At 37.5% G+C, this 12,000-nt stretch overlaps 1 protein-coding gene across 1 annotated transcript in view; it reads right to left on the bottom strand.

The window, feature by feature from the left end:
* AFF2 (ALF transcription elongation factor 2) overlaps nucleotides 1-12,000 on the bottom strand; it is an 863,717-nt gene that overhangs the window by 643,337 nt on the left and 208,380 nt on the right. Inside the window, exon 2 of the mRNA XM_053699151.1 lies at nucleotides 6,263-6,383. Coding sequence (XP_053555126.1) covers nucleotides 6,263-6,383 — 121 coding nt within the window. The remainder of the gene's footprint in view (nucleotides 1-6,262; nucleotides 6,384-12,000) is intronic.

Here is a 12,000-nt window from a genome sequence, read left to right as displayed (position 1 = left end):
ACAAAGAAGTTAAACAATTAAATTATTAGTTTTATATTGATGGATATAAATATTTCTAATAGTATTTCTTTTACTGCTATTTAACTAAAACCTTTTTTTGGCAATCCAGGTAATGCTAATTCACATGGCTACCTGTAATTTACAACTACACCATTTGTGGAAACACTAAGGCCTAGTGACCCACTATAATGAAGCCTCTATGGAAAAAATCTAATGACAACAGATATCTTGTAGCGGCTCTGTTATAGCAAGCTGATCATGCTCAGATCACTATTATTTATTTAGCTGCAGTGCACTACATGTGATTTCTGACTCCAGTTTCTATAACAATGATACATAAATGACATAGTCACTTGTGTTATACAGTATTAACCCTAACCTCCCTCTACCAAAACTAACCCTAACTTCCACTATAATTTGTTAGCTAGCCCTAACTACAACTATAACTATATATATCCACAAAAGCAGTTGCACTCTCTGGATTTAACACCACAAATGTATTGGTAACATTTTGTGGTGTTCACCCCTTCCTCAGGCAAATTCAAATGGTAAAAAGTGCATACATCAATGCATTACAAAACTCCACCCCCTGTGCCTATCCAATCACAACCATTCAGTAATAAAGAATCCAATTAAAATAAGTATCCATATTCTCAATCAGACTTGAGTATAAACATGTTCACATGATTCAAAATCTATCATATGTGCATACCTAATTTGAAAATTACTGTGTAAAAGGGGGCATGGTCTCTCAGGCATCATTAATGATGTCACAACAGGAGCATCCAATCAACTTCAATGTCAACAAAAATAAACATAAAGGGCCAGATTACAAGTGAAGTGTTACTCAATGCTACCAATCAAGCTTTTTGCATGCGTCGGGTTGCTCTTGTATTATGAGTTGGGAGTAAAGTGTTTTTAACCTGACGAGTGTGATAACCTATTCCCCCATAGAAGTCAATGGAGCAGAAAAAATTGGAAAAAAACTAACATCCAAAGTTTTCAATGAATTCATGTTGCAAGGGTATAACAGTTTGCGCTCTCTCCTGGTGGTGTCAACCGGATGTGGTCCGCACACTGTTAGATATAGAATAAGAAATTATAAGCTTTACAAAAATTACCTTAATTTATTAAAGATATGTGTGTGTTTTCAGAAGAGCTGAGGATGTGGAAATAGATTGGAACAAGTCTAAAGCTAGATCTAGCTACCTCTTAATATCTACCTATTAAAGACAATCCAGACTTTGGGGTCAATTTATTATTGACTGAATTGGGCCAATTCACCATGTTTCCGTGTGAGCCTTTAGGCTCGCCGGAAACAGGCGTTAAGAAACAGCAGTCTATAGACCGCTGCTCCTTAACTCATACGCCACCTCTGAGGCTGCGTATAACAATCCGCCTGATCACATACAATCAGGCTGATTGACACCCCCTGCTAGTGGTCGATTGGGCGCGAATCTGCAGGGGGCAGTATTGCACAAGCAGTTCACTAGAACTGCTTGTGCAATGCTGAATGCTGTCCGCATTCAGCGATGTCTGGCGGACATGATACGCTACAGTGTATCATGTCCACCAGACTTTAATAAATTGACCCCCTGGTCCCTAGTTATATGACTGAACCCTTTAACATCTGGGAGAGGAAAGGACTTAAAGACCAGACAATTTATAGACTTAAATCATCATAGAGTTAGAACTTTTGAGGATCTACAGAATTATTTCCAATTAGAGAGAGAACATTTGTTTGCATAGTTGCAGGTAAAAATTTAATGTAGTTAATGAATTCAGGTACATAAAGGAATTACTGATATGGGAGTATTAGGTAAAGCTTTAACATTATTTAAATCCAGCTTGTTTACAATTTATTTTCAATATAAATCTAAAATAGAACATGAAACTCAAGGAATGGTTATGTGAATTGGAATAAATTGGTTAAAATTACATTAGACGCACAAGATATTAAGAAAAGTATTTATAGACTCGAGAAGGCTTCACCACCTTCGGTTGTAAAAAGAGGCACATTTACGACTTTTACATCAAGTTTATTTAAAGGACCAGTCAACACATTAGATTTGCATAATCAACAGATGTAAGATAACAAGACAATGCAATAGCACTTAGTCTGAACTTCAAATGAGTAGTAGTTTTTTTTATAACAAATTTCAAAGTTATGCATATTTCCACTCCCCTTGTACCATGTGATAGCAATCAGCCAATCACAAATGCATATACGTATAGTCTGTGAATTCTTGCACATGCTCAGTAGGATCTGGTGACTCAAAAAGTGTAAATATAAAAGACTGCGCATTTTTTTAATGGAAGTAAATTGGAAAGTTGTTTAAAATTACATGCTGTATCTGAATCATGAAAATTTAATTTAACCTGAGTGTCCCTTTAACGCCCTATAGAATGAGTAAAATGGGTAAATCTGAAGACAATTGCTGGTTAAGCTATGTATTTAAGGAAAATATTAGATCAGACCAAATAGATATAATATTTCTTGTTGATAGAGGCTAATTTAAATAAAAGGCTAGATTTATTAATTTGGTCATCCTAAAAGCAAGAAATTACATTTTTAAGAAAAGTCGTAAAATCCCAACTTTGGAAGAACTAAGAAACTAATTGTTTAAACTCATGATATTAGAACAGCATGATCAAGACATATATATAAAAAAAAACTGACTCAGAATTTTTTTATTAAATGGGAACATTTTATTAAACAGTTTTCGAGAGGTGAAGGAGAAGAAAGGGGAAACATATTCTTTTTATTTCCCCTACACCTAATATATTTATGAAGGTATAGTATGGGTTTAATGGGGTTTCATTTGGAAAGAGTTGACTAAGGAATGGATTTGGGGAAAAAAATAAGCTCTACAATAATTGATATAAGATCAACTATAAGAGCATATATATTTGTTTATTTAACTATTAATTTTCTTTCTACATATATGGATTTCAATGACTTGTAGATCCTTAAATTAGGTTTATTGTAATATACAATATTAGAAATGTTTTGTTTTGTAATCTTAAAGGGATATCAAACACAAACTGTAAACTACATGATTATGAACCTTCATATATAAGAATAATTTTGCAATGAAAAGTTTATTTTGTCAAATTAATATTTTGCTTTTTGTTTATACTTTTCACTGATTTCCCTGTCCCCCAGAACAAAAGAACAAACTAATATTAAGATATAGTACAAACTCTGCTTGCACATGTGCATACCGGGGTAGCTTGTCTTCTTGTATTCCCTTAAGGTAGTTTAGCTTAGTTACTATTGCAAACAATGATTTTCCTATCATGATTGTTGATGCAAAACTGATAATCCACCTTTTAAAAGCATATGACACCATAGAAGCTTAGGGATGGAGGGAAAAGTAAACAAAAGCTAACGTAAAATGCCTAAAAGTATTAACCTAAGCCTCCCTGGAAGAAAGTGAAACAAGTTAAATTTTTAGATGGATTTTACAGCAAAAAGCTGCAAAATAAATAATGAATGTATATTGCAGTAATGTTTCACTTGCAATAATGAAACATTTTATGCATTGTTGAAATGCTGTTTAATGGTTTTTTAAGTCATTATGTAAACTAATAAGCATTGATGTCTTTTTTTTCCATTTACTAATATGCTGATGTATATATTTTATTTTTGCAAAAATCAATAAAAAGATAAAAAAAAAAACAGGTAAGTACAAGATAAGGTGGGATTTTTTTAGTTTTTTTTAATTTTAGGAGGGTCAAATTTTTGGAGAAGGTTTAGGTGCTGGGGTATATTGCATAAAGGAATCACTGATGGTGAGAAAGCGGTGATGGGGGTATATTCAGTGTTGAATATTTGTGATGGGGACAGAATAATGCAGGTGGTTTGGCAGGTAGATTGTAATGCACAGGCAGTGCTTCTGAGAAGGGAGGGTCATGTAGAAGAGTCCATGTGATGTTAGGGGCTATTGCTATAGAGGCTGAATCACTGCCAGTTAATAGTGGTAGGAAGTTGGAACCATATGAAGAGTGGTTGGGCTTAATTGTGGTGTGGGCTGCGATCAATGGTAGTTAGTTAATTGTGTTAGGACAGTGTAATGGCTAGGGTGAATAGTGGCTTGGCAGCCAGGATAGTGGCCCATAAGATTAAATGCACCATTAATAATTTATTTTTGCTCCTTCACTTCTAATTTTGTCTACATAAATATAATTATATGACAGCTAAAATCAGCTGTTAATGCCTAAAAGCAGTTGCATGGCGGCCTAAAACAGTTGCACAACTGCTATTAGGCTTTGCTATAAACAAAAATAATAAGGTCAGTAGAAACATTGTATACTGCCACACATAATATTAACAGTAACAAGATACCATCTCTATTACACACATCAGGTCACTTGAGTGGCTCAAAATTTGTGTGGTTGCTGACAAACGGCTATTTAAAGCAACATGACTTTCAATCTATTGCGGCTCTGTCATTAGCAATTTCATTCTATTTGTGTTTTTAACCATGTGTTCTAGAAGATATTAATGCATTGTGGCCTATTTCCCTCTGCTGACAGTTCGACCAAAGATCTCAACTCCCTATGGACTATTTACTTGTAGGATAGTTGTTCCTTAATGGTTGCAGATTTGCTTTTTATTCCCCTTATAACAGGAATATTGTTTTGTAAAGTTTTTTTTTTTAATGTGTTCTAGAAATATGATTACAGGATTCATGTACACCAGACTTCCAAAGCACACTCCTGTAGCCTGTGTGCACATGCATCTAGCACTCACATATGTCTGCATTGACACCAGAAAAGTAACCATAAAAACTTGGTCACTGATAATAGTATGCCTTGGGTAATTACGTTATAGACATTATAACTGTTATCATTTAGCACAATTATAAATATATTTAATTAATTTCAAGATAGATCATCCCTTCATTACCCATTCCCAGTTTTGCATAACCAGCACTGTTATATTAATATTTTTTTTACCTCTGTAATTACCTTGTATCTAAGCCTCTGCTCACTGCCCCCTTACCTCAGTTCTGTTGACAGACATGCATTTTAGCCAATCAGTGCAGACTCATAAATAACTCCATGGGAGTTATCTATATTACACACATGAACTAGCAATACCTAATTTAGAAAAACTGTCAAAATGCACTGCTATAAAGGCTTTGGGATTGATTTTTTAAGCAGCGGATGCTGTAACCTACCCCCAAAGTTTCCGTCTCGAAAGAAACAGAAGACCGCTGCTCCTTAACTTCTCTGCCACCTTTTAGGTGGCAGACTGCAATCATCCCGATCAGATACGATCGGGATGATTGACATTCCCTGCTAGCAGCCAATTGGCCATAAATGTGCAGGGGGCGGCATTGCATAAGCATTTCACCAAAAATGCTTGTGCAATGTTAAATGCTGACAGTGTATGCTGTCAACATTTAGCAATGTTGGGCGGACATGATTTGCTACAGCGAATCATGTCCGCCCACCATTTGATAAATTGGCCCCTTGGAAATCAGTTTATTAACCTATCTAGGTTTAGCTCTCAACAAAGAATACAAAAAAGAGTAATGCTAATTTAAATATAAAAATAAATCAGAAAATTGTTTAAAATTTCATGCCATGAGGCCCATTTATCAAGCTCCGTATGGAGCTTGTGGGCCGTATTTCTGGTGAGTCTTCAGACTCACCAGAAACAGCAGTTATGAAGCAGCGGTCTAAAGACCGCTGCTCCATAACCCTGTCCGCCTGCTCTGAGCAGGCGGACAGGAATCGCCACAATTCAACCCGATTGAGTACGATCGGGTTGATTGACACCTCCCTGCTGGCGGCCCATTGGCAAGGGGCGGCGTTGCACCAGCAGCTCTTGTGAGCTACTGGTGCAATGCTGAATACGGAGAGCGTATTGCTCTCCGCATTCAGCGAGGTCTTGTGGACCTGATCCGCACTTTCGGATCAGGTCCGCAAGACCTTTGATACATAGGCTCCCATATCTGAATCATGAAAGTTTAATATGTCCCATGCATTTGCTCTGTTCTCAAAGATATTCCACTGGCAAACTTCACAAAAAGTAGAGGTTACATATATTTATATTCAGTCCCTTTCAATGCTGTTTTGACACTTCTGTCCTTCCCTGAGGGAATATCCCAAGCCCTTTTGACAAGGACCTATAGAGCCATGTCCTTCTGTTAAGTAAGCAAATAATTGATTGCATAAGAAAATAGTCTTTATGTTTCATAAGACCTAAGTCCATTGGTATTCAATGTGATAAAAACCCAGTCCTGGTTACCTTGTATGGCTCCCCAAATAGATTAAAGCCGGTTGCAAAAAGGTCTTCATCTTGTTGTACTTCTTGGGTTCTCCGTTCCCATTCTTTTCTTTTCATTGCATTACGGTCCTGTTCAAAGTGACTGAAAAAATATACAAAACAAAAAAATGATGAAAAAAAAAATCAATGTTGCTTGGCATATGTAAAAAAAATACATTTGTTTTTTTTATAAATCTAAAATATCTAAAGTAATAGAGATTCACAAACTGCTCTTGTTTCAAGCCTCAATATCAAAAGAAAGAATAAAGAATTATGACCTCTGTTTCAAGTCTTTTCACGGCATGCCCTAGCTTTTAAAAGCGTGTGGAAGAGTTATCTCAAACACCACAGTCCCAAACTAGCCAAATCCACCGCCGAACGGCACTAACTGTACCCAGGCTGAAAAGACGTGCCCTATTAGATCTTAGAGGGACATAAAACCCAAATTTTTTCTTTCATGATTCAGGTAGAGAATACAATTTTAAACAACATTCCAATAGGCTTCTCTAATTTGTTTTATTCTTTAGATATCCTTTGTTGAATAAATAGCAATGCACATGGGTGAGCCAATCACAAGAAGTATTTATGTGCAGCTACCAATCAGCAGCTACTAAGCCTATTTATATATGCTTTTGAACAAAGAATATCAAGAGAATGAAGCAAATTAAATAATAGAAGTGAATCTGAAAGTTGTTTAAAATCACTCTTTCTAAATAATGAAAGAAAAAAATTTGGGTTTCATGTCCCTATAATCACAATTTCCTACAGTGAAATTTCAGTCAATATGCAACCAAAATGCAATGATTTGCGGACATACAACTCTAGGAGCCATGGAATCCTGACTCTGGAATTTGTCAAGTTCTTATTAGAGTATGGGGGTTCAACAAATACAGAATACTGCAGTATTACACCTCAATCACAATAATGAGTAAAAAGAGAGCATGCAAAAGTTATTGATGAGGGCCCTGTTCGCAAGGATGATGGGCATTGTTCATTTTGTCATGAACAAAAATGAGTTACTCTACATTTTAAATCACCCTCTTTCTCAAAACAGATTCTATCAGAGTAGAAAATCTCACGTCAGTTATTTATATCTATTTTCATTCAGATCACTTACTCAGAAATGTTTCTTATGCAGGTTAAAGAGCAGCAAATAAACATAAATTAAACTAAACTTGAACAGGAAAAGCAAGTCTGTGTACAAATGATACTCAAGGATCACTTGTTCACTGGGTTGCATCCCACAGCCCTCTTGGTAGGCAAACCACCTTAAGCATAATAACAAGAGTAAAAAATCAATTTTAGAAGCAAATATGAACAAAAAATAATTGTATGACCAAGCCCACAAAATACTAGCTTTGTGAAAACTCTTTTTTTAATACAAGAAATAATATATACAACATGCCAGGGTTAAAGTCACAGTGACACACTTATTAAATTTTCTACTTCTGAATCCAACTTTTTCATTATACACAATATATATATACAGTATCTCACAAACATGAGTACACCCCTCACATTTTTGTAAATATTTTATATCTTTTCATGTGACAACACTGAAGAAATGACACTTTGCTACAATTTAAAGTAGTGAGTGTACAGCCTGTATAACAGTGTAAATTTGCTGTCCCCTCAAGATAACTCAACACACAGCCATTAATGCCTAAACCGTTGGCAACAAAAGTGAGTACACCCCTAAGTGGAAATGTCCAAATAGGGCCCAATTAGCCATTCTCCCTCCCCGGTGTCATGTGACTCGTTAGTGTTGCAAGGTCTCAGGTGTGAATGGGGAGCAGGTGTGTTAAATTTTGTGTTATCGCTCTCACACTCTCTCATACTGGTCACTGGAAGTTCAACATGGCACCTCATGGAAAGAACTCTCTTAGGATCTGAAAAAAAGAACTGTTGCTCTACATAAAGATGGCCTAGGCTATAAGAAGATTGCCAAGACCCTGAAACTGAGCTGCAGCACAGTGGCAAGACCATACAGCGGTTTCATAGGACAGGTTGCACTCAGATCAGGCCTCGTCATGGTTGACCAAAGAAGTTGAGTGCACATGCTCAACGTTATATCCAGAGGTTGTCTTTGGGAAATAGACGTATGAGTGTTGCTAACATTGCTGAAGAGGTTGAAGGGGTAGGGAGTCAGCCTGTCAGTGCTCAAACCATATGCCACACACTGCATAAAATTGGTCTATATGGCTGTCATCCCAGAAGTAATCCTCTTCTAAAGATGATGCACAATAAAGCCTGCCAACAATTTGCTGAAGATAAGCAGACTAAGGACATGGATTACTTGAACCATGTCCTGTGGTCTGATGAGACCAAGATAAACTTATTTGGTTCAGATGGTGTCAAGCGTGTGTGGTGGCAATCAGGTGAGGAGTACAAAGACAAATGTGTCTTCCCTACAGTCAAGCATTGTGGTGGGAGTGTCATGGTTTTGGCCTGCATGAGTGCTGACAGCACTGGGGAGCTAATGTTTATTGAGGGAAACATAAATGCCAACATGTACTGTGACATACTGAAGCAGAGCATGATCCCCTCCCTTTGGAGACTGGGCCGCAGGGCAGTATTCCAACATGATATAGAAACCAAACGCACCTCCAACACGACCACTGCATTGCTAAAGAAGCTGTGGGTAAAGGTGATGGACTGGCCAAGCATGTCTCCAGACCTAAACCCTATTGAGCATCTGTGGGGCATCCTCAAATGGAAGGTGGGGGAGCGCAAGGTCTCTAACATCCACCAGCTCTGTGATGTCATCATGGAAGAGTGGAAGAGGACTCCAGTGGCAACCTGTGAAGCTCTGGTGAACTCCATGACCAAGAGGGATAAGGCAGTCCTGGAAAATAATGGCAGCCACACAAAATATTGACACTTTGGGCCTAATTTGGACATTTCCACTTAGGGGTGTACTCACTTTTGTTGCCAATGGTTTAGACATTAATGGCTGTGTGTTGCGTTATTTTGAGGGGACAGCAAATTTACACTGTCATACAGGCTGTACACTCACTACTTAACATTGTAGCAAAGTGTCATTTCTTCAGTGTTGTCACATGAAAAGATATAATAAAATATTTACAAAAATGTGAGGGGTGTACTCACTTTTGTGAGATACTGTATATATATATATATATATATATATATATATATATCCCCTCCTTCTTTATGCCCTGCCCCATGAATGGCCCACCCTGGTCTCAACATACAGTGTTTCGTGTTTCTATATAAGGAATAAAACTATATCTTATACCTTCTGATACCATAAACACTTCTTCATAAACTAAATACAAGATGTAAATTGCTCTTCTCCTACCCTCACCCAGGGACCCCCAAAGTGCAGGGCCCTAGTCAGGTGCCCCACTCACCTGCCAGCTTTGAATAAAACATTACTTCTCCTGAGCCTACCTATGTATACTTTTCAACAATGAATACAATATACAAGGGCCTCTATTTATCAAGGTCTGTCGGACCTGATCCGACAGTGCGGATCAGGTCCGACAGACCTTGCTGAATACGGCGAGCAATACGCTCGCCGTATTCAGCATTGCACCAGCAGCTCACAAGAGCTGCTGGTGCAACGCCGCCCCCTGCAGACTCGCAGCCAATTGGCCGCCAGCAGGGGGGTGTCAATCAACCCGATCGTACTCGATCGGGTTTTTTTCCAACGATGTCTGTCCGTCTGCTCAGAGCAGTCGGACAGGTTATGAAGAAGCGGTCTTTGTGACCGCTGCTTCATAACTGCTGTTTCTGGCGAGCCTGCAGGCTCGCCAGAAACACGGGGCATCAATCTCCATTCGGAGCTTGATATATATGCCCCAATGAATACCAAGAGAACTAAGTACATTTAAAAACAGACGTAAATTTAAAACTCTTCTTGCATGCTCTATCATGAAAAGTTAATTTTGACTTTTATGCCCCTTAATGTTTCAAATAAATGTTATTAAGTTCTACACTAATGTAAAATAACAAAATTATTTTCCAAATCAGTTGTTTAGTAAAAGTTGTTTAAAACAATGCTGCATACAAGACTCTCACCAAAAGGTTAGTTGACATTATTTTGCCAGACAGTTTTCCTATGAATAAAAAAGTCTATAGCCCTTTCAGTAATGACAGCAAGATGTCACTTATCCCGGAGTCAGTTTATTCTGCCAACCTGACAGAAGAGTTTGACAAGCTGATAGATCGCATTTACTTCTTTTCTGACAAGCACTGAAACATAGTGCTCTACAATTTGCTTTTAAAAATACCTTTCCCTATTCTATAAGGTAAAAGACATAATTAAATCCCTGAAGGGAAATATATGGATAAATTTGCATTGACATGGCCCCATGTAACAAACACCGCAGGACATTTTTGTCCTTTGCTATATTTTATTTGTTGGGAGGTCTAAAACTGTTTTGTTTTTTTTCGTTTACTTGATGTTACATTGACAATTTGTTTAGCTGACTTGGTTTATATACAAATGCTTTCTGAAGCAAAGCAAAATGCAGCAACTCTGTTTAGATTTTTACAAAGAGCAGCTAATACTCATATCTCTAGTGATAACAAATTGAATCTCCATAGAGCCCCACTGTCGCTGCAAGATAACTGGCACAGCATTTGTAACTGTTCCTTTCTATCTCAGCATGGTGTTATACTGAAATCTTCATACAGAGGCATATAATGAGAAATGAACAGTTTAATGTACACTGTATACAGTCATAGAACTCTGACTGACACCACAATGACTCAATTGAAGCACTACCTAATTAAAACCCTAGCTATGTATTTAGACTCTTGTTATACCTACAAGAGATTATAATTACGCAGAGCTCTTTATCTACTCAATTAAAGTTCTGAGGTCTGGTTAAACTGATGTTTGAACATGTAAATGTTTTGGAGAACATGAAATGAAACTTTAATTATTCAGATAGAACATGCAATATTAAACAACTTTCCAATTTACTTCACAGTCTTTTTATATTTACACTTTTTTTAAGTCACCTGTTCCTACTGAGCATGTGCAAGAATTCACAGAATATACGCATATGCATTTGTGATTGGCTGATGGCTGTCACATGATGCAGTGGGAGTGGAAATAGACATAATTATGAAATTTGTAGAAAAAAAAAATACTACTCATTTGAAGTTGAGGGCCCGATTTACCATGCTGCGAATGCAGCAGTTTCCGCACGAGCCTTCAGCCTTCTTAAGACCTCTGCTCCTTAACTTATCTGCCACGTCTGAGGCAGCGGACAGCAATCATCCCGATCGGATACGATCGGGATGATTGACACCCCCTGCTAGCGGGTGATTGGCCACAAATTTGCAGGGGGTGGCATTGCACAAGCATTTCACACGAAATGCTTGTGCAATGATAAATGCCAACAGCGTATGCTGTCTGCATTTATCAATGTGGGACGAACATGATCCGCTACAGCGGATCATGTCTGCCCACACATTGATAAATCGGCCCCTAAGTGCTATTGCATTGTCTTTTTATCATGCATTTGTTGCTTATGCATATCTACTGTATTTGCGGGTCCTTTATTGTAATGTAACATTTTGATGGTCTGATGTTTGTATGTTTTGATTATTGTCACTTAGGGCCTGATATTCAAAAATTTGCTGGCATGGAGAGAAATCAAGAAAAATCTCTGGATTTTTTGTAGACCTTATTATAATCTGTAAGTAAGCGTCTCTCCTTCACATCAAGAACCCTGAATAGTAAGATA

This window comes from Bombina bombina, chromosome 1 (genome assembly GCF_027579735.1).
Source record: "Bombina bombina isolate aBomBom1 chromosome 1, aBomBom1.pri, whole genome shotgun sequence".
NCBI lineage: Eukaryota > Metazoa > Chordata > Amphibia > Anura > Bombinatoridae > Bombina > Bombina bombina.
This window is presented reverse-complemented; position numbering and strand designations above follow the sequence as displayed.